General features: G+C 37.2%; 1 protein-coding gene across 4 annotated transcripts in view; it reads left to right on the forward strand.

Annotated features, from left to right (window-relative positions):
* Positions 1-17,682, forward strand: part of LOC306857180 (plasma membrane calcium-transporting ATPase 2-like) — a 101,230-nt gene extending 83,548 nt beyond the window's left edge. For 3 of the 4 annotated variants that reach the window (XM_079396956.1, XM_079396958.1, XM_079396957.1), the window contains 4 exons: positions 2,191-2,402; positions 3,997-4,104; positions 7,988-8,170; positions 16,121-17,682. In XM_079396956.1, coding sequence (XP_079253082.1) covers positions 2,191-2,402; positions 3,997-4,104; positions 7,988-8,170; positions 16,121-16,363 — 746 coding nt within the window. In that variant the 3' untranslated portion in view covers positions 16,364-17,682. Of the gene's footprint in view, positions 1-2,167; positions 2,403-3,996; positions 4,105-7,987; positions 8,171-16,120 lie in introns of all 4 variants that reach the window. The other variant, XR_013783075.1, reaches the window with a different exon arrangement.
* Positions 17,683-24,158: the final 6,476 nt, after the last annotated feature.

The following is a 24,158-nucleotide window of genomic DNA, read 5'->3' on the forward strand; positions in this document are numbered from 1 at the left end:
ATTTAATTTTAACGTGGCTTTAAGCACTGTGCATCATTAAAGGCGGGGTAAGCAATTTCTGGAAGCCAATGTTAATATTTAAAATCACCAAAACAAACACGCCCCTACCCCAAAAAGGGTCTTGCCCCTATTTTGATAGATCCGCCCCACATATACGTAGCCTACACAACCCAGGCAAGGATTAGTTCTGTGAAACATAAGCCACTTCTCCACCGAAATTACCTGGAACAGTATGTCCCATGAACTTTTTTCCCCCTGACCTGTTGCTGTCTGCGTTTCCATCGCGATCTAAACTACCGAGAAGCTTAGGCAAATAGTCTGGTGACGTAACGTTAGATCTGCACACGTTTCTTAATACCAAGTACGCAAATTTCGGACTTGCATCCTCGGTAGTTCAGACTTCACGAGTTAGACTCTGGAGTGTGAACTCCCGTGGACGGAACGACGCAAGTCCGGTAATTCTGCAAACAGCAGCGTACTTGATAACATCAGCTCGCTTTGGCTGCTCCAATCTTCCTCACTGTATTTACAGACGAAATATATCAACCACCATTGCCTCTTCTTTTTCATTTAAACATATTAATAGAACAATAGAATAAAGACCAAAGATTACCTGTTAGATTTACCCAAAACGAATTATGTTTATCCACTACAGAGACATCAGAGCCAGTGGCAAATGTCAGAAGGACTAGCCGAGGTTATGCTCCTCTCGTCAGGATACATGAGCACTGAGCGCCCGCTGACCGCGTGGAGCTCACGTCTCCGAAATCGGCGAAGCACATTTCAAATAGGCGCTGTTTTTATAAATAAACCACAGATTTGAGTTTTAAACAACTACATTCTTGCCTGAAATACACGCGTCCAGTGTAGGCAGGCTTTAGCTGTTGCAGCGCGGTGTGTCCGGTGTTCAGCCGTCAGTCTGAAGGTCTGGCTACGCGAGACTAGCTACACGTTTGTTTTGGGACTCGGCCTCGACTCGGTTTTCTAAAACGTTTTTTTAAAATTGCATACGCTGCCTTTTAAAGTTTCACTCTAACCACTTAAAGCCAGTAAATGTGGTGTTTTTACATAGAATAATCGTAATATGAGTTTACCTTATGGTACAAACCCAGAGTCTCTGTGTCAGTAAGCGATAAAATGAGCATCTGCCCTCCGAAGACTTGTCGCATTTCGGGGCAAAGCAAAAAAACATTGTCGAACAACAATATAAAATGCAGGAAACTATTCATTTGTTCTACAATTAATTGTATTAGAAATTACACTACAACTGGAAAATACTGTAAATTGATCAATTGTTCGGTGTGATGACGTTGAATGTATCAGAATGACAGCGCCTGTAGTCCCATTTAGCAACTTGTTAGCAACGCCTTTAAGCAACGTAACAGCTTAAAAAATCGCGAGTGTGGTGTAACTGGTGTGTTTTATATTGTAGAATAAAACCAAAATCCCATTCAAAAAAAACCATAGACTCTAGGACGATGGAACCAGAAGTGCTAAAATGCTAACTCGCTTCCGGGTTTTCGCCTACAAAGTGACATCATAGTTCCACCACCCTATTACGTACACTGTAAAAAAAAAAGAAAAAAAAAGTTGAGCCAACTTATAAGTTTAAGGCAACCAGCTTCAGCTGATTTTTGAGTTTTCTCAACTTATTTTTTAGGAAATTTCTCAACTTTTTGTTGTGTAAACTTAAAATAAGAAGTTGAGAAAAATCTGCTGAAGCTGGTTGCTTTAAACTTAAGTTGGCTCAACTTTTTTTTTTTTTTTTTTTTTTTACAGTGTACTGGTCCAAAAAATACCGGTTCTTGGTACCCATCCCTACAGTGCAATATAGATCACATCACAGACTACCTAAAGCATGTCACACTGCTTCAGGAGAGTTCACTCTAAACCTTCCCATGTTGTACTGCTGCCAAATGATTAGACAAGTTTATCACAAGTTTACAGTGCCCCTGGGTTAAGGAACAGCTGCACAGAAGACCCCATTCAGCAGTGTTTGAATACTCTGAATGTCTCAGTGGACATTACACTTGACTGTAATTTTTAATTTTAATTTTTTTTAACGAACAGTATCATGTATTTTTGGAGATCATATTGTGTTCCTCCTGACATACAATACTATGACTTTTTGAAATAGATATAAAACTTTCACATCACTTTTTTACAGAAAACTTTTTTCTCTGCCCAAAGGTGAGAAGATCTTCAACATTGACAGTGGCCGCAACACTCCTCTGCATTCCCCACCATCTGAACACTACACCATAATCTTCAATGTCTTCGTAATGATGCAGCTTTTCAATGAGATTAATGCCCGCAAGATCCATGGAGAGAGGAACGTGTTTGAGGGAATTTACAGGAACCCCATTTTCTGCAGCGTTGTTGTGGGAACCTTTGCTCTGCAGGTATTAAATTAAATTTAAATTAAATGTAGAAATATACATTACATAAAATTATCAAAGTGTCATCTCTCACAATGTCTTTATGAAATATGACTATACAGGTGCATCTCAAAAAATTGGAATATCGTGAAAGTTACTTTTTTTTTTTTTTTTTTTTTTTTTTTTACATTTCAAAAAGTGAAAATTTCATATATTCTAGATTCATTGCATGTAAAGTAAAACATTTCAAAAGTTTTTTTTTGTTTTAATTTTGATGATTAGAGCTTACAGCTCATGTAAGTCAAAAATCCAGTATCTCAAAATATTAGAATATTTACATTTGAGTTTCATTAAATGACCATCCCTACGGTATAAATTCCCGGGTATTTCTTGTTCTTTGAAACCACAATAATGGGGAAGACTGCTGACTTGGCAATGGTCCAGAAGACAATCATTTGCAGCCGTCTACCAGGAGATTTTGGAGCACTTTATGCTTCCATCTGCAGACAAGCTTTATGGAGATGCTGATTTCCTTTTCCAGCAGGACTTTGGCACCTGCCCGCAGTGCCAAAACCACTTCCAAGCGCTGACCAGTATTGAGTGCATAAATGAACATACTTTAAAGAACTTGAACATTTCTGTTTTGCAAATTGGTTGATTGATTGAAATTTTTTGATTGATCATGAGCTGTAAGCTCTAATAATAAAAAAAAGTTTACATGTAATGAATCTAGAAAATGCGAAAGTTTCACTTTTTGAAATGTTACAAAAAAAGAGAACTTTTTCACAATATTCTAATTTTTTGAGATGCACCTGTGTAATCTTCATAAAATGGGATAGTTTTGGCTTGTTCAAATCTTGTTGTAAAAAGAAAATGTTAATATGTGCAATCCTGTCACTGCATGTCGACTGAATTGTCTATTAATGTGCTAAGTTGTTGCTTGGCTACAATTAGACTCTTTCCACAAATAGGGTACAAAACTGGGGTGAAACTTTAGATTTTTTTTTTTTTTTTTTAAGAAAAAATTCCCCAACAAATGGTCAAATAAACTGCTTAACCTGCTGATTGTCACCCTCAAGATACAGACATTTGATGCATTACAGTGTTCAGTTGCATAAACACTGAACTAATCTGGTAATCAGTCTTACTTTTTGGGTTCAAATTAGACCAATCCGTTTTTACGTAACTGACTTGGAAAAAAAAAATCACCAGTCTTATAGAAACAATTAGACTACTAACTTGTAAGACTGGTCTGCGCAGTTTATGCAACCGGCCACTGATGTGTTTAAAGCTAGATACTTTTCAAGCAATGTTAATTTTATGTTATATAATAACGATCGTATCTAATGACTTTTAAATGTTTTTTTTTATTAAGAATTAAATTTTAATTGTTGCTGTTGCCATTTTATTATAAAAGTAATAATCCACCCAAGCCATATGTTGCAGCTATTTTCACTACAACTACACAGTTTTTAAACAGCACCCTTTAACCATGTAATCCAAGTAATCCAAACAGCACCCCTTAACCATGTTGAAATTGCTGTAACTCAGTCTCTCTTGGCTTACTGTATTGCTTTACTGCAGGATAGCTGGACTAATGGAATACACCTCGTTACAGATAATCATAGTGCAGTTTGGCGGGAAGCCGTTCTCTTGCACGGCCCTCACTATCGATCAGTGGCTCTGGTGTATCTTCATAGGAGTTGGTGAGCTGCTCTGGGGCCAGGTAAGGCAAATACTTACAGTATGTCGTTGTTCATCACTAATCGTTAAAAAAAACAGTGAGCTAGTTAGAGGAGCACATTTACAAATGACAAAGTGAGAAAGTTAGAGATCCACAAGCTTCAAAGTGATTAAATAATGAAAACATCACGGCAGAATGCACATGCGTGGGTGATCTGGAACATCTTTAGTTCTCTCTTCAATTCTTCTGGGAGGGCAGGGGAGGGGGAGGTGAAGCTGTGTATGATTTCAAACCTGTGGGAGGGAACGAGGGAGGTTGGCAGACACAATTCCAGAGTGCAGTTGCCGTCATCTCAAAGTTCAGCTCAGAAAAAGGGCGGAGAGCTGTGAGCTTTATCATCAACCAGGCAGCACAAGGTCGGTCCTCTGCCTCCATACCTACCATGCTTACGGTACGTTTAAAACTCTGTATGCAGGACTGATGCATCGTGTTAGGTCATCAAAAGGCCGGGGAAGTTATCAAGTACGGATAAAGCCTTTAGAGCCTGCAAGCCGTCTGCTCCTTCTGGCAGTTGCATCACACATAAGCCATTTCCTACTGGGTTTTTCAGCGAGTATTTGTTTGTGCATGTACATACGTGCAACCTCACAAACCAGATGCTGGGAACTTAAACATGGAGGAGAATCAGTGTGCATTCTATTCACTACGTATTAAGTTGTCTCGGTGATGTCTCATATCAAACAGCGTCAACAGAGGCACTTACAGAGGGGATTGTGCAGAAATAACTAAACTACTATAGGTGGTAGAGACTGGCATGTGTGTGTATCTGTATTGGGAATTCCCTTTTGAAACTTGCTTTAAAATTTAAAGAGGTTAAATTACTACTCTTTAAAACAAAGTATTTAGCTCCCAGAAAGGTTACTAATAAACAATATCTACATGTAAGCCATGGTTGGCTTAAATGTATGAAATTAAATATTGTAGATGTCTTTTGAAATGTATAACTGCATAATTTATTTCCTATCAGAGCAGTACTCATGTGGCGCAAAAATTATAAGGATCCCAATCCAAGTGGCGCAAAAATTATAAGGATCCCAATCCAAATGAAAACTTGAAGAGATAAATGATCAATTTAAATACGACTAGTAAAACTAGTTCTCTCTAGAACAAACACTAGACTGTGTTTGTTTGTTTATTTGACAAGTTTATAAACAACTGTACAAAATACATAGTATCCCATACACTTAAAAAAACTGTTGAGGATAAAAACACAAAACTAATCATTTCTATGCATAACTGCATATTATGTCTGTAACCCACACATTTGACTATCCTTGTTTTAATCACTCATTGTGTATGTCTTGCTTTTAATAAGTATTGAATGGCTTAAGCCTTAAAGGGTAATATTCATGTTTGGTATGTATGAGTTTGAAAATTCATGCTTTAAATGTTTCTTCCAATCAATTCTGCCAAATGTATCATGTTCAAAAGTATACTTTGCAAGAGCCTGTAAAGTTCGGACCTCTGACTGAACAGATAACATGTTGATTTATTAGTGGGGTGGAGAAACAAAGCAATACCCTGAGCAAGGACAGTATCTAATTGGTCAAGACGTCCAGATGGGACACTCTGAAAGCCGAGTTTAAAAACTCAGGACACCATCAAACTCTCTTCTTCTTAAAAATGCTCTCTTACAACCTCTTGGTCCTCTTCTTCTTAAAAATGCTCTCTTACTACCTCTTGGTCCTCTTCTTCTTAAAAATGCTCTCTTACAACCTCTTGGTCCTCTCTTTTGCCACCGCGTTTTGACGCTGCTATTTGAGCGTGCTCTGGCCCACGTGCCAGCTGCTACCACAATGAGAAGAAAACCACCTAGTCTCATTACCTCCTTTTATTTTTATTCTTTTACTTTAGTTTCTTTTCTTTCCGTGGAGTTTCGTGTTCTAATGTAAGTTTGCTGCAAAGTTCAGCTCCGACTGCACTCACTTCAAACTTCAACCAGACCAACTCCACATTTTCAGCCAACGCCCAAGGCCTCACTTCAAAGACAATTGAACTTCCAGCCAATCAGCAACTTCGGGGAACCCCTGTCTGCAACGACAAAGGAAACCCCTTAACACAGGCAATGCAAGCAAGTAACACCTCCAGGTTCTAACTGAATTGGTGTCTTTAATATAAATTTTAGCCTCATTGAGAAACTCAAAGCGAGGGTTAAATAAGTGAGTAAGGGTTGTTCAGGTCTATGCAATTGAACATATTGCTGTAAACTTGGGATTTCACATTTTCATTCTCTTAAACTCATCCTTTCCTTACTTTCTCTCTTTCTGCAACGTGTGAATGTGGGAGATTAGTTTGTCTTAGGTTTATATAAATAAAATCTTATTTATATTGAAAAGAGAAGTATCTTGTTACTGTGCTATTAAATAGTGTTTTCACTATATTTTGGATTTTAATATCCAGTGCAGAGTTTATACGGCTGGTTCAGTGATCAGCCGTAACAGTGAGTCTGTTCAAAATTCCCTATAAAATCATAAATGATTCCCTTTGAGCTAAATTAAACTATTTATTTAAATTACATATTAATATTACGTTTTTATTACGTTAAATCATACAAAATATTATTTTTATGGATATATTTTTCAGTTTGGTCATAGATGACTCTTTCCAATATCTTAGACATCGTGCCCAAAACAGAAACAGGCCTATAATTAACCATATTTAACTTACATCCCTTCTTATATACTGGCGTAAGTCTAGCACTTTTAAACTCCCTTGGTACCTTTCCTTGTTCAATTGATAAGTTTAAGATATATAATCTATAATAATAATAAATATAGAAGATACATAAGGGGCAATCACTCTAGCGGAGTCCCTAAAAATAAAATATAGCAGGAATATTATCTAAGCCAGAAGCTTTATATATTTTTAATTTATTTAGACATTTTAAAACCTCCCTTTCGGTAACTGGTCTCAACTTTAAAGAATGTTGAATAACTCCACGTTGCCCATAAAAAGATTTCACTTGCATTTCATTATAAATACCAGGCCACTCTGGAAGTTGGTTAGATAATGTATTAGCTAATGATATAAAATAAACCTTTCCTCCACCTTTAGATTAATCTTTGAAGACTTCACCTTTGCAGCATTCGTATAATCTAAAATCTTTAACACACCCCAACGTTTTTTTGGTTCATGTCTATTTTCATTTACCTTATTTTTAAAATAGTTCATTTTTGCTTCTCTTATGATATCGCTGACCATATTTCTTCTTAATTTATAAAGCTCAAAGCTACTTGCTTCCAAATCATTCTTAAACTTTTTAAAACAATCATTTCTTAATTTAATCCACCGTAATATATATCATTTATCCAAGGTTCTCTGATCTCTGTTTAATTCTTACTCTCTTATATGGAGCTACCCTATCCAGCACCTTACTAAATAATTCCTTAAAACGCACCCAAGCTTTATCAACATCCCTACAACCCAATACATCACAAAATAACTAGTACATCACAAGTACCAATGTAAGTCTTTACTGTCACTTGATCAGTTTCATGAATCCTTGCTAAATAAAAGTTTACTAACCACAAATGGCACCAAACCTTTGAACAGTAGTATATTAGTATTAATGTATTGGTGAATAGTTTAATCACAAAATTGGGGAAAATTTTGATGGTTAATCAGACAAGCTTCATGTTCTGTGTAGTTTGTACTCAAATTTCATTCACTAAAAAAGACTTTTTGCTTTTTAACATACAAAGAACTTGCGGTCAAATGCCATAACGATTTATAAAATCTTTGCATTTATTCACCACATTCCCAGCATCCTGTTCTCGGAAACCCATTCATAATCTCAACCGCTGTCCTAATGACTGCAGTTTCCATCACTTGACCCCATTTTTCCCCCTCTCTTCTCATTCTCCAGTTCATCTCTGCCGTCCCCACACACCGCCTCAAGTTCCTGAAAGAGGCTGGCCACGGCATCCCCAAAGAGGACATCGCCGAGGAGGTGCTAACTGAAGGTGCGGATGAAATCGACCATGCCGAGATGGAGATGCGCAGGGGACAGATCCTATGGTTCAGAGGACTCAACCGCATCCAGACTCAGGTAAACTGCTTTTTGCTTCTTCCTTCTTCCTTCCTGTCTCTTCCAGCAGGTGTGCCAAGTAGAAATGTAGAAATGGCTTAAATACAACAGCAGTGACCTATACACAACTCTGCCACTGTAGATGTTTAGAGAAAATGCCTTTGCTCTTGGGCAGCTTACTGTTTAAATGTGTGGTTTATTGATATTTTTGATCTGACTATTTTGATCCATTGTCAATATATTTAAGTTACTTTGCCACTTTGTTTCTTCACTTTAAATTTGTTAAAGAAAGAAAAAGAAAAATGTCAAGCAATTTTGTATTGATCCTCAATTTATAATTGGAATTATATTTTTATATATTTTTTTTTTTTATATTTTATAAATTATATAAACAGCAAGAGATTTGAAAAACTTACAGTAAATTATTTGTTTAGCTAAATAAAAGAATATAGTCTGTGGGGGTGACGTATTCAATCTATTATCAGAATTTTCTGACCTGCATAAAAAAAATGGGATGCAATCCTTTCTTGTATTTCATTGTTTGCTTTTAATTTGTTTGGAACAACAAATACATTTTTTGCCAGCTCCAAACAGCATGCACGTTGCTGAAAGCAGCATTATTAGTGAACATTCAAGATAGCCGGTGGTTGTTTTTGTGTAGACATCACCCTAGTGGCCTTCAAGCAACTCCATGGGTTCATTTGTGGAAAAGCTTAAGACTAAGCAGAGACTTGAGCCGCTTGGGTCTCCCAGGTTGAAAAGCAGCATGTGCCCTGGAGATGACACTCTTGAAATGCCAGTGGGGCAACCCATGTCTCTCTGACTATATGCACAACCTGCCTAGAGATAACTGAGCACTGTACTGCAACATTCGCTCGCTTTCATCAGAAGATGTGCAAGGAAACGACTGGGAACAGACTTTTTTTTTTTTTAAGATCTGTTGATGGAGGCTGTGTGGGAGGACCTCCTTTCACTTACCATTGCCTTCATACATGACGGTGTTGCAGCTCACAAACAATGAGTGGATTCAGTGAGAGCGTTCACAGATGTATTTATCTGGATCCTCCAGGAGTGTCTGTGTGTTGGTGGGCGATCTTTCTGAGAGGGCGTTCTGTGCCTATTAAGAATGTTCTATAGCAAACACTATGGTAAACCGCCCACCAAAGATTGTCAGTGTATTCCACAGGCACTGATTTATCCCTGTAGATTTGCTTCCTGTCACTTCTGAAAACAACATTCCAAAACATTTGGTTATTCCTTAATCTAATCGCCTCTAATTCACTTGTTGCACAAGTTGTTTTGAAGATGAGACAAAACATCTGTTTTGGAACACAAAGCATGTCAGTAATTAAACAAAAACAAGTTAATCATTTTTGTTACAATGCAAAAATAATTGTGTATAATTTGAGCATTTTAATGTATTTTTTAAAACAAAGATTATTTTTATTTATTTATTCCGTAGGTTTTGTGCTTAACACGAAAAAAGCTATTTGGCAATGGCACGAACCTTTTTTTAAATAAATTATTTTAAAATGTATATGATACATTTTTACGCAAATTTTATATATTTTTACTAGGCAAGACAAGTACTTGAGTATTTTTTAATTACATTTTATTTTAACTTGTTTTAATTTAACATTCTCCTATAGTATTCCCATATTAGCCTGAATTTTAACAGTCTTAAGTAGTGTACTTTCATTTTCATTGTATAGTCGTCTTTTGTCTTCTAAGTAAGTTAATTGAGCAGTAATGTGTGAAGGGGAGGAGAGTTTTAATGTGTGTGTGCCCTGGATACGTCCAGATCCCCTGTGGTTTCAGATCACCTTCCCTGCTAATTCTACCAGACTTCTCTCCAAGCCCAAATGAAAAAGAGGCCGAACAGTCTTCTCATCCTCATTCTCCTCCCCTCCTCTCACCCCTTCACTCTTATTCCTGATCACGAGCAGTTGAACTGACCGCAAAAACACTATTCAACTAATTAGCTTCTTATCTCTCCCCCTCACCCAAAGTCCCACCACCCCACTTTTAAAATCCTCATGGATTTCTATTTTATATCTGTCATGCATGGTTAGTGGTACACAAAGAAATAAATAATTGGCACATGTATGATTCAGACTCATCAGTACTTCATAGAGCTAGTTTCCTTTGTGCTCCCTTTCTTTTCACGGACGTCTTCACAGCATTTCCTTTCTCCTGGGAAAAAAAAATTGTTCTCCATATAAAACTTTCCTTTTTATCTTCATGTGCCAGCCCTTCTCCTGCCAGACTCACTCAGTACTAACTGAACTTTTTATTTGTGGGATAAGGGGATGTTCTCTTTTTCTCTTTCAAATAACAAATTTATCTGCTCTAACCTCACCTTTTGGCCCCTTGGTCTCTGTCTTTCTCTGTTTCCTTTTCTTCCTCTGTCACCCACCCCCATCCTCTCCCTGTTCTTTGCAGATGGACGTGGTTTATACATTCCAGACGGGCCAAACGGCTGTGCCTGGGGCCCTGCGTCGCCAGCCCTCCGTGGTCAGCCAGCAAAACGACGCAAAAACTGTTTCTAGCCCCACCCATGTAGGGATTTCCTCTTCCTCCCTGTCCGCCAACTCTGCTGCGGCTGCTGGGCCGCCCGCCCCTGCTTCCTCTTCTACTACAGGCAGTGAGTGCCATATAACACACAGGCAAACTAGCAGTGCTGTTGCATGATGGCAATGCTGAATGCTTTCATGGCCTGCCTGTTATCCTGCTGTAAATCAGTAACCACCCTTTTTTTAGACTGCTTTTCCTATCTCTCGTCCTCATTTTCATTCTTTTTTTTTCTTTTTTTTTTGTCTGTTCTCACAATCTCCCAACTAAAGCTCCTTCTACTCATTATTTCTGTCTCTTTCTCGTTCACTTTGCATTTCTTCCAATTCCTGAACTAGTGCGTCGTTTTTCTCTGCATGTGAGTTACCAGCGCCTGGACAATTTTAGATTTTTTCAGGATGGTCAGACATATCATTTCTTTCAGTAGGAGGAATTATTTTTATTTTATTATTTTCCTTTATTCTGTTTTATTTATAACCAGTTTACAGTAGCACTGTGTCCTTACTACCACTGACACAATGAAGGGTTAAACGATATATACCAATAAAAAAAATATCCTCCATGTAAAAGTTGTCCATCAACAATGACATACATCAAGACATTTTTTATGGATGCTAGTTACAATTTTTAATGCGTTTTGCTGTCTAATGCCACAGACGGTGCTATCTAATTGGTCAAAACAAATATGACAAGTAAATATCAACACATTTGGCCTACGATATATAACACCATACAGCAGAATTCATGAAACACAAGCAGAATAATTTCTGTGCAAAATGCTTGTAAAACATTTGCATAAATTGTTGCAATGAATTGTCACAGATTACTTAACAGAAAGAAACAGACTTTTTAATTCTGATTGCATTTCATGAATGTGTTGGAGCAAATAAGGTCAGTGTGCAGATATTTATAGATGTTTGCTGCAATTTGGGTTGGATGTGCACACTTTTCTATAATTTATTTTGAAGAAAAATTCAGTACAGCTCTAAATAGCTGCACTTTATACATGCTCTATGCTCTGTTTACGATTTTGTCACTGCACAGCATTTAGCTGTCAGCGATGAAAGAAAAATGACCTGAGATCTGAAACTCGACATGTCTCACCGAGTTGGGACGAAGCGTTAGATCTGAACATATGATCAGTTCAAGCCTGAAAACTGGTTTTAGTGCAGACATCAATTTACTCAATGAGCCTATTCCTATGCTAGAACAGAGTGGAGTTAAGTGCCACAGGACACAGTGTGCTACTCTGGTCAGTCATTTCTTTTTGATGTCCTTGGTATTTCCACAATTTTGATGCATCTCCACACAGCCTTTTATGTTTTTCATCTGCACGGCACGTTCACTGTCTGGTGAACCGCCGGACAGAGAGACAGATGCAGGCCATTCACGGTCCTTCCTGTTTTTTTCCCACTCATGCTTTGTACTTCAGTCACGTTACAACTCTTCCCTTCTCTCTCTTACTCTCTGCCTGTCTCTGGACGAATTCCAAATGAAGTTTTTTACGCCCTTGTAATAAAAGTGAGCAACTGAATTGCTTCACTGAGGACCCTTTAAAAGGCTGTTAGCAAATGGTGCATACGATAGAAGTAAATCTGAGGTTTTTAGACCTATTCGAGCTCTTATCTGGGATTAAGCATTCAGTTACTCTTTTTTTTTTTTTTTTTTTTTTTTGTACTAGTTAGGTTGATTCAGTTTTAATTTTATTTTAGTAGTTTAATAAACAGTAATTGTATTGTACCTTAAACACATTCTGTTTAGTTGACAAGGCAGCATTTTTAATGTATCTATTTCTATTTTTTATTCATTTATAAAATATTCATATTTTTTTTATTATCTTAAGGATTTCTTAGAAAAGTAACAGATTTATTTAGGGTGTAGCGATTGCACTTATGAGCCCTACACCCTTCTGAGTGCTCCCCATAGCGAGTAGGGGTCATAATGATGCTCCCTTTCCAATGTAATTCGCCCTCTTTTTCTCTTCTCCAGCGCGGTCTCTCTCGTTTTAACGCCAGGCCTCTCCCTCTTTTCACAACTGCTTTCACACACACTCTTCTCTGTCTGTCTTTCTCTCTCCTTCATTTGCAGCCCTACTCTCACTCTCATGCTTTCAGCGCCCTCATCACACCTTGTGTCTTCTGCTCTGACACGTTATACTCTGTCTCCATCTCTCTTCATTGATATTCTGGAAGGAACTATGAGTCATGGGCTGTTATTTCCTGCTTTCCTTATTTAGGTTGCATCAGTTGTGCTTTTTGCATTACACATCTGAAAGTGTGTGTTCATGCTCAAGGCAGATATAGGGTCAGAGGGTTCATTTCACCATAGATGGGAGCAATCTAAATATACAGACAGCTGGTAGGAAATTAAAGGTTCAATTAGGTTCAATCATTTTTCAAATAACCATGTGAAATTGGACAGATGCATTCCAGCTATATCCTGCCAAGCAGTGCATTAAAATGTTAACTGGGTTTTCTGCAGAAATGTGAAGTGTTCAGAGTGGTTTTTCGTGTCGATATGCAGTATTTAGGACGTAGGTAGGTGGTAGGCTCAAATCAGATTATATGAGAATTACAAAATATGTAATTAATTACTAGTTGTTGTAGTATTGCTTGCACATATGGTTATAATACTAGCCATAATAACCAATTATTATTGCCACCATACAAGTGAGCCCTTATAGTTTTGTACCATAGGAATATAATTTTAGGTCTACAGTCATCTTTTTAGTCATCCAAATTAGTGATTCAAGACGAGGTCTGTGAGAATTTATGAGGAGAGAGTAGATGCTTCACAAATGACTTCAGCCTGCTGTTCCTGCATTTTTCACAGGCTGATGGAATTTAGAAACTTAGCAGACATTCATTTTATACATTTGGTTCTTCTGATCACTTCCTCTCCCTTCTGTGTTGGTGCATTGGTATTTCATCTCTGCTATTTTAAACTAAGGCAGAAATAGTTAGATTAAAATAAAGGCTGTTGTCTTCCAGGACGCAGTGAGATCAGTTTCAGGTATCACAACACGATCTGACACGCAGCTTGGTTTTATGTGCATGGTTCACTGTGGCTTGGAGGAGAAAATCGGTAGAAAAAGCGTGACCGACATAGCTGCATGGTACAAGAATGAAAACCTGAGAAATAAACAGGGATTGAACAGACCAAGCCACTGCTGATTGGCTGAGCTAGCAGGGCAGAGGGTTCTTCAGACTTGTTTGTTACCAAGTAGAAAATCCTCCAGACCCTCGCAAAACAAGTTACTCCAATTCACATCTGTCTTTATGGTCGTTCTCAAGGTTGAAGCCATAAAAACTGCAATAGAGCAAGATTAGTTTCTGACGTTTTACCACACAGAGTCTCTGAGAGACCCAGAGCATATGTTTTGAAGAACTTGGATGCACATGCTATGCATTTTAATGCTATGTCTACTTGTACTCCTAAGAGTTTGTAAAACTCTAAAGTCGAGTTAAAAAAGCCTACCATTATACTGTTGTTGTTTTTTGGGGTTTTTTTAGTAAACATTTAAAAAAAAAATGGCTATGTGATTTCCACAATTCAAATTCATATCAAAATAAATGACATCAAGCAAAGGGAATGGTAACGTAACTACAGCTCTGAACAAGGATCCCTCTTATGCATGCACAATGGTCTGTCAAAACTCATTACCACAAACTGTTATGTTGGCATTCCTGCGTTTAAAGCAGCATACCTTTTAAAAGGACTCCGACGTCCTCTCTATTGGTCTGCATATTAAGTCTGTAGACTTTTATAACCATCAGACTCATTAGTAAGTGCTTTTATGAAGCATTAAAACCAGGAATTGGAATTGCGTTTTTATTATGCATGTGTGCGTGCATGTGTGTGTGTGCGCGTGCGTGTGCGTGAAATCTATGTTCTCTCCACCTGACAGTTCTTCTCTTCGCCTTGCCCTCTTGATTTCACCCCTTCACTGATCTTACCTCTCTCTTTTACAAAAGCAGAACACCTACTGGTAGGGGCCATTAAAGCAGAAAATGAAATTAAAATCACCATGAAAGTAGACCGTGAGACTACTTCTAAAGCCATGCCTTAGGTTTGTGTGAGGAACATTGATTTTTATGATGTTATTTAATTCAAAGAAAAAGTATTTGAAAATCCCATGAAGCATTGTGAATGACAATCAAAACAATGGGTAAATATAAAACAACTGACTTAAAGAGATTAATTGTATGTAAAACAATATATATTTTATATACTTTTATTGCAAAATACGCATTTGTTTGAAAGAATACAACAACTGACTTTGTCTGTTACTTTTTTGCAGAATCATGAGCAGTGTAGTTTTGACCAGGAACTCCCATGTTAAACATGATTATTTAAAAAAAATATGGGTTGAATGCTTCAACAGTTGTCTTTAATAGTTCAGAAGTGATTGTTCAAAATCAATTTCCCTGTAGAGAAAATACATGGGATCTTTTTCCTGGCAGTTGCCTTCTATTAAAAATGCACACTTTAGATGAGTTGAGGCACTTTTAATTTCCATTGCGATGCAACAATTAATTAATCAATTAAAATTCCTCAGCATTGCTTTTATTAATTCAAACAAAAATCAGCTAAAAGCAGTTCTGAAGTAAACTTTTTATAAACCCAGTTTGACGTTGCAGATGAAGTGTAGTGTCCTTTTTAGTGGCACTTACTGACTATAAATAGTCAGTTAATCCAGATATCATTTAATATTCACTGTAGTAATTCAGTGATCGTTTCTTGTCATGGTTGAAGAAAACCTTTGTAGGAAATCTTGAGTTAGCAACAGTAACTTCCCTTCTTTCCTTCCTGAATGTAATGTTATTTGGCACTTTTCATTTTTACTATGCCGCAGCGTTTTACACAATACTCTATTTCTGCAGTTGACCATTTCTACCAGTGTAGCACTCCGATTGCTGTATCACCCACCCCTACTCACAGGCTTTCATAAACCCAAAAGCGATGTTGAACATCTGCCATTTTTGGCTCCTAAATAGCTTTTTGAACAAACATTGGTTTGCATGTCCGTCTCGTCTTGCAGTGGTTCTGTGATTGTGGTCATTTAGTTTGAAATGTTTCGAAGCTTGTGATTGATATGGATGTGTCCCACTTACGGTTTTATGCTATGCCTGATTTCCTCATTAATTTGCCCCAAATAGGAAATTGCATCACAGTCGTGCTTTGTTCATTTTGTCCCCGTTTCTCTATTCAACAGTCTGTGCTGTTGTTTTTGTGTGTTTTATTTTTTTTGTTTGCTATTGTGGAAATGAAATCATCTCCCACCACTGACCATATTTTTGTTCCCCTCCAGATCCAGTGCATCCCGCTCTGAAGCAGACCCCGTGCCAATACGATCCCACTAATTCCTTTTTCTTTTTGTCTCCCAACTCCTCGCTGCAGATTAAGGTGGTGAACGCATTCCGTAGCTCCCTATACGAGGGCCTAGAGAAGCCAGAATCAAGAAGCTCCATCCATAACTTCATGTCCCACCCTGAGTTTGTACCCCTCTCCGAGGAGGAACCCCGCGTCCCCACGATAGACGAGGGCTGTGTAGAGATCGAGCACCTCCCCTCCTCTTCCAGAAACGGAGGTGGCGGCGAACCCCCGGGCCACTCTCTTCACAGCCATGAATTCTCTGTGTGAACATCCCATCGTTCTCCTGCCCCGAAATCATTGTTTTTTGTTTTGTTTGTTCTGTTTTTAAAACCTGTGCACCACTCCTCTGGTGGAGCCCTGCTGATGCACATCTGAGAGACAGCAGCACCTACAGCGGCCGATGGGGTGACTACGATCCCTTTCTCCTCTCCTCCTTCCTCCCCACCCCTCTGCCCCTCTTGACTTGCACTGTGTCGGCAGCAGCAGCAACAGCGCTCTGTAAGTACATGCGGCTGTGCTGCAGCCCATGTGACGCATGGCCTAACTTACACACTAGAGGGCGACGCTGCGGCAAACGCCCTCTCTCAGCCTGTCACTGGCATTTTTATCTCAGTTGTGATTTTTCTCATTTTTATATTGTCAAGTCTCTGGTCTTGTGTAATGCTGTAATCATTTTTGTTATTTGTCCCAGGACTCTGTTACATAGTTTTTTTTTTTTTCTTTTTTCTTTTTTTGCTGATACAGGCTATTATATTCATGCACTCAGTTGCTATTTGAATAGATTTCCCTCTCTTTCTTCTCTCTCTTAATTTTCTCTGTTTTAAGGTGGTTTGAAAAACATGGCAGTGAAGCTACCCATGTTGCTTTAGTTTTTAAAATGATTTTATTCTCTAATGGACATTTTAAGTGGTTCAGACACTACATTCATGCCATGTGTTCAGACATTGTCACATATGATGCTGTTAAGCTCATTTTGGGTGTTCGATCACTTTATATGTACAGATGTAAGGCTGCTATAGTGAACGTTAGCAGAATAAAAGGCTATAATAAACTTATTCGATAGCTGAGTTAAGAATACCTAATTGGCTCTTAAGGGGGCAGGGAGGGTCATCCTACACATCATCTCATCGAAATCACACCCAATGGGCATCTCTAGTCTCTTGTCAATGTTCATCTGCCCTGAAACGAATACCCAGCTAATTGACCAAGTACTTTATCGAAGGTACAGCACCTCATCATTGTGTGCATGTATCTGTATTTAGGTTCATCTGTGTCTGATTGTATGGGAATGGGAATTGTATTACTAACCTTTATGGGATATAACAACTAATAAGAGGATTTTCTTTTTTCTTGTTTCCTCTTTAGAAAAAAAAAATGCGATAGAGGTGATTCTGTTTGTGTGTACTTTCAAATCCAGTCTTTTTCCTCATCTCAGCTCTGCAGTTAGGTGTTCTCCTTGTTATCTAACATCAGGCTGTGCTCCACATAAGCTCCAAGTTACTCAGACGGCACTGGTAGAACTCCATCCCTGAACTTAGCCTGCGAGGGTAAGGATACTGCACGAAGTAAGCATGCTTTTGCTATTTAAAAAAAGAAAAAAGAAAGAAAACATACTCCAACACACAATAGCTTGTGGCAAGGGCCTCTGTTGGACCTTGTGAGCGCTGTTGAAACCTGGATGACAAACTAGATTGGACTGTTTTCATAAGAGTGCGGCCTCAACGACATGTGCTTTTTATCAGCCAAAACATACTACTGCCATAGACCGACCTTCCGCTCATACCAATCTAGGTTTGATGGATTCCTCAAATTACACCTTTTTCTACTTGCTCAGAGCCATATTTTATAGATTGTTCTTTTATATCCCATTGTTTTTGCAGTTTATTTTGTATTTCCAACCAAATTTGAAAAACATACGGAGAGTCACTGCCTAAAGAAAAAAAAAACCTAGATGGACCACTTTAATGTTTACGGAAAGGTTCCACAGCAGTCGGCTGATGCTGCAGTTCCCCCTACTGGCAGTTTTTGTTATTTCGCTTAAGTGGAACATGGTATGTTATTGTGGGGAAGCATGCATGAATTTCATATAAAACTCAATGTTTTGTTCCTTTTTTACAATTGTTCTGTATTTTTATATTAAGTACTTTTTAATATTTTGGGAAAATATATAAATATAGGTGTATAGGCCAGAGAGTTTGGTGACATGACAAATTAGCAAAATAAGCAGTTGAGTACATATTGCAGTTTATATATATATATATAAATATAAATATTTATGCCATGTTTGTAACCACATGCGGTGTCAGATTTAATGTCTGAGCTGAGAAAGTTAAGTGTTTACTGTAAAGGGGTCTGGTCGAGTTGTCAACAGAAGAGTGAGCATTTAATGGCCTTATCCCGAATAGCGTACTCCAAACCTGCAGCCCCAGATAGATGTGTAAAATATTATGATTTGCCTCCTAATTAGAATCTGTTGGACTACAGTGGGAAATGTTAATGAAAGGTTTTGAGGTTTTCGAACTCAACTTCTATGTTCTTTTAGATTGATAAAGCATAATTTATTTTCTGTGAGATTTCTGTATCACCCATTAAAGTGGCAAAGTGTCGGCTATGGAAAAAAGAGATTATTACAGTACGTATTCTCTGTGTTGTCATCATTTAACTTTGATTTGTCTTTGTGAAAACATTGTTGTCACACTCTAAAAAATGCTGGGTTAAATATGGACAAACCCAGTTGTTTTCAACCAACAGTTGGGTACCCAATCACTGGGTTTGTCCATATTTTACCCAGCATTTTTTTTTTTTTTGAGTGCATGCTTAGCTCTGGATATAAATGACGCATACATACTGTATGTTACACGAAATTACAAGTGTATTTGACTTGATGTGGAAGCAGTCGAACGGTTTCCAGATAGAGCTTTATATAAATTCTGCCAAAGGGTTGCTTTGTACAGACTTATGTCTTTGTTCTTGTTCATTTGGAATAACTTGCAACTGGATTTCATCCATATTTGGATATTTCTTTCTCATGAGGATCTAAAACATGCCCCCTTCACTTCTATTTTTTTCATTACTTGATAAGAATGGATGCAGAAAAAAAGGGGGAAACGATCAAAGCCATTGTCTTTAATTTTCTTTTCTGGTTCCCTTTAATACCTCTTTAGAACAATTTCTGTTTTTGCACATGTTTTTCTCTCTCGCATTGTGTAAACTGAGAATCGCTTCAAGGTGTCGTGCAATAACTCTGAATTTTAACGCATTACTACTCTGCTGAAGTTGTCTGACAGTTCTTGTTTGCTTGGTTGGGACGGGAGGAAATGATACACCACAGCTGTAAATAAAAGATTGTTTTAAAACTGGAATATAACATTAAGTTACAACCACTTATTTTGCATATATTTATTCCATTTACATCTGATGTTGAGTGAAATGACAATTGTATTTGACTGCGGGGAAAGCAGTCAATAGAACATCTGATTTCTGTAATTCATATGAAACAGTAATATATACTGATGTTATTTTTGTATAAACATAATATCATCGATGTGGCATGCATTACTTATAAACAAATTGGTGGTTCAAATCAATATGTACAACCTGGTGCGATTGATATTTTTAGTGTCCTGTGTAGCTTAAACCACGCTGTACTTGGGGGGGAAAAAAAATTGTAATTGTTCAATATATGTGTTCAATGTTCTGCATGATTACATATGGAATGAGGCATCCCCAAATGTTTACTTGTTACCAGAATGAATGTGACACACAAACACGCGCACGCACACTCACATCAGTAGACTGCGAAGGAAACACACACTGACTCGATGCAGTTTCAGAGAAGAATGTCGAAGAGATGAAAGCATCTCATTTCTTGTCTAGACGTCACGAGAGAGCACTACTCCATTAAATTTCCTAATTACTGGGGCGTGGGAATTGGGGGATGACTGCCAGAGTATGTGCTTGAACAATCTCTGGTCTTTTATTTTTCTCTGGTCAGTCGCACTTCGCTCTGGCTTGGTTTCATTACTTTTCTAGCCATAAGCAGTGGCTGTCGATTGAACTGCTTAATTGCTGAGTGGTACCAGCTTTGATGTTCCATCACCTTATTGTGTGGGTTACCGACTCCATCCAGACAGCTCTCTCTCATCCATGCATGATCCATCAAAGATGAAAGACGCTAGCGCAGTAAAGCTGAAGGACTTGCGTTTTCAAGGTAGGCAACAGTCGTACTTGAGTCCCCATTTCACTTTCCTGAAATGCACTGATTCCCTTTAATCTCTTTATTCCTACTCTTTTCCTCTATTTGAGGGCTTTGAGAGAAAGAGAGCATTGTTTAATAAACTCATACAAGCTAGGTTTAGTTATTTCAATTAGCCAATGAATGTGCAGTCATCAATCCAAAACCGCAGCTCTTTTTTTTATTAATGTGAAATACACTCTTAAAATTAGGTTATTGGTTTCTATGGTTCCATAACATCCATGGAACCTTTCCATTCCACAAAAGGTTCTTTGGATTAATAATGTTCTTCATACTAAGGGGCCGTTCACACAATGCGTCCATTCCACCACACTAATTCCCATTGTTCTTGTGTGTAAACTTGCTAGATGGTGTTATAAAAATGCAGTGCTAAAGTTAAAATAAGGGCCGGGTTCAACGACCCCTTTCATTTTCGCCATTCCACTGCATGTATCTCTCATTTTTCAAAGCTAAAACGCATTCTGTGTGAATGGCCTCTACAGAAGAAAATGATTCTTTTGAGAACTGTTCACTGAAAGGTTCTTCAGGAAAGCCAAAGTGGTTCTTTTATGGCAATCACTCTGAAAACCCCCCTTTGGAACCATTATTTTTAAGAGTTTAGATTAAAGCACATCATTACCATTTATTCTCATCATAAGCAAAATCATGCCATTAATGAATTCAGCTATTCAAATTAGGTTTCTGTTATTTTTAGTGGACAAGATCTCTTTGAAGGACAAGGGCTTTGCTTAGCGAGGGATAAAATGTTGGAAAACAATCTGTTTACAGTCACTTTACAGATACAGAAATGTAGTGTTTTGTGATTATAATTTTTCTTACATCTCTAGGATCACAGAAGTGCCAATGGACCACATGGACAACCTGCACCACTGTGTCTGATTGATTTAGTCCTGAGTAATTGATTAAAAATGAGAAAACTGTGTCTTTGATCATTGGTTTTGGGAAAGTGTGGTGGCCAACTGAAAGTGAATATGTTTTGCATTTGTTTTGCATAAATGAATTGAAAATGTCGACTGGTGAATTTAAAAAGCCCAATGTGTCCCTGTGTCATGTATGTGTTTACAGTCTCTTTAAGATGCCAGACAATATGTGCTCACCTAATGTAATGTAGTTTTAAGGGCTATAAGGTGACAGTAGGGGGATACACTGTTACCAAATCTTGTCTAATGATAAGTTGACTCAATGTTCTTGTTGGAAATAGTGTACACTTGATTTGTTTTCCATTGTCAGTGTGAGTTGAGCTCATTTAGATCCATGGTAAATTCATGTAAAATTGACCCAGCTGTGTCAATCTCAATGCTGCATGAATGGGAAAAATCACCATAAGCAGCTGAATTACCATTTCATTAATTGTCAGTGCGCACTTGGAGTAAACAGTTGAGTATGTTTTGGATTCAGACAACAAAGTATGTGCACGTGTGTGTGTGTTAGAAAATATCTTGATCTCACAGTCACGAACGGTGTCTGCAGTCAGTGTGTGTTTTAATTGGCGAAAGAAAAACTAGATTTTGTCGAGCCCTTTCATTTAGCTTTTGTGAGAATCGTTATCATGCTGAAATGGCAGTACTGCTTGCTTCGAACTATGCAACAGATTGATTGGATTAAAATATGATGAATTATTTATTCTTCCCTTAGCTGTCATAACAATGCTCTCTCTCTCTTTTCCTTTGTTTCTCTCTCTGCAAACTTTGTCGAAGTGAATTCAGACATGCCCATATTTCATTATTTATACTAACGCAAGTGTATTATCTATGTAATTCATGTGTGCGATGCGCACAGTCAAGTTTTCTTTACTTTTTTTGTAATATATGATCATGTGGAATGCCTTGTTCTTTGTCCTGTCGTTTAAATCTAAACAGAACAAAAATGAAAAAAGGATAATAAAGCAATTGAAGTCAACGTTATTATATAAACTATATATATATACAAATCTCTATATATAAATAAAGCCATTAGAATTTGAAATACAATGAGGCTCATGTCCTTGTTTCTTGTGATTTTTCTCTCTCTAAAATATGAGACACCAATATTTCAGGAGTTTATGACACTGAATAGGACACATGCTTATCCAATAACTATTTCCTAATTGGGTTTATGTATATGATATGCTTTATTTTATTTATTTTTTAAGATTAACTGTTTTTTTTATGTTTGTTTTTTCCCAAGGCATTGTTAGATGCCAGTGTTTCCTGTCATAGCTATGCAAAGATTTGGTTTCAAAAACAGTATCATAACTATTAAACTATATCTTATGATTTTAAATCTATATTTAACCTCAGATATCTCAAAGTAAAAAGAGATGCTGAAGTCTTTTTTTTTTTTTTTTTTTTTTTTTGGTGGTGGTGGTTGTGATTTAAAATTAAAGTATTATAATCTTAATTTTGAAAGTCTGACAATAATCATTTTTGAGTACTGTAAGGTAACCCTGCTTGGTTTAAATGCAAATGATTAACAGTTGAAAACATTAGAAATTTAAAAAAGTAATCATAAAGTAATGAAATGTAATCACATTTTAAATAGGGTCATTTTTAATGTGTAATTACATTTCAAAAGTAAGCTTCCCATCACTGCTTAATGACATATACAATACACCAAACATCGAAACAAAGATGCCCAGTAGACTTATATTTATTTACCTACAGGGGATTCGACCTCCGGGGGACGCATCCTTCTAAATGAGACACAGCTTATATAATCTAAAATAAGATGATCTTTATGATGTATGCAGCCTACAAATGCGATCTCCGGAGGATGGAGCCTTCTGTTTGAGAAACAGTCAATGAGAATATGACGTAACGCCGCGTTGAGTTCTGGGAAACTGCTTTGTTTATCCACCATACTTGCAGGATAAATGGGGTACCTCTCCTATTTCAATTGTCAAGAGATGTTCATCAGGGTTGCCCTGTCTCTCCTTATTTCTTATAGCTGCACAACTTCTTTTCTCCTCCCTTTCAAGAAGTGATCTACAAGGTATTACTGATGCCAGTAAGCATATACTTATTAGTCAGCTAGCTGATGACACTACTTTGTTTATTAAAGATAAATTACAAATTCCAGTCGCTATTGAACTCAAATGTTTTCAAAAGCTTCCAGATTAAAGCTGAATCTTGATAAATGTGAATTATTAGCTATTAAAACTTGTTCTTCTCCTTCTCTTTACAGTATCCCAGTTAAATGAGGACCTATCTTGGTGTGTCTATATGTAAGGATGATAAAGCCAGATGCAGGTTAAACTTTGACCCAGTTATTGGAAAAGCTAAAAGGAAATTCAGTTCATGGTTACAGAGGTTTATCATTAAGAGGCCGAACCCTCAAGAATGACTTACCCCGCTCTTTCTTTATGCGTAGATAAACCTGTATGTGCAGACATCGATAGAATGTTATTTGACTTTCTGTGGAAACATAGAAAATATTATGTCAAGAAATCTGTTGTTATAAATTTTTAGATTTTGCTTCTATATATACCTTTACGATAAATTGGTTAAAGCAGTATTTAACAAATCCTGATTCATTTTGGAATATTCTTCCTAATATTATTTTCTCTAAGATGGGAGGTCTTCCTTTCTTATTGTGATATAATTACAATATCACTAAGTTACCCCTTAAATTATCAAATTTTCATAAATAAGTGCTTTTGGCGTGGCATCTGATTTATAAACATAATTTTAGTCCTCACAGCTATTTTATTTGGAATAATGGTGATATTTTTATGAAAGCAAATCCTTATTTTTCCCAAATTGGATCAATTATAATATTATTCTAGTTTCTCAGTTATTAAACTATGATGGTTATTTATATTCTTATTCT

Source organism: Barbus barbus, assembly GCF_936440315.1.
Source record: "Barbus barbus genome assembly, chromosome: 37".
In the NCBI taxonomy this organism is placed as follows: Eukaryota; Metazoa; Chordata; class Actinopteri; order Cypriniformes; family Cyprinidae; genus Barbus; species Barbus barbus.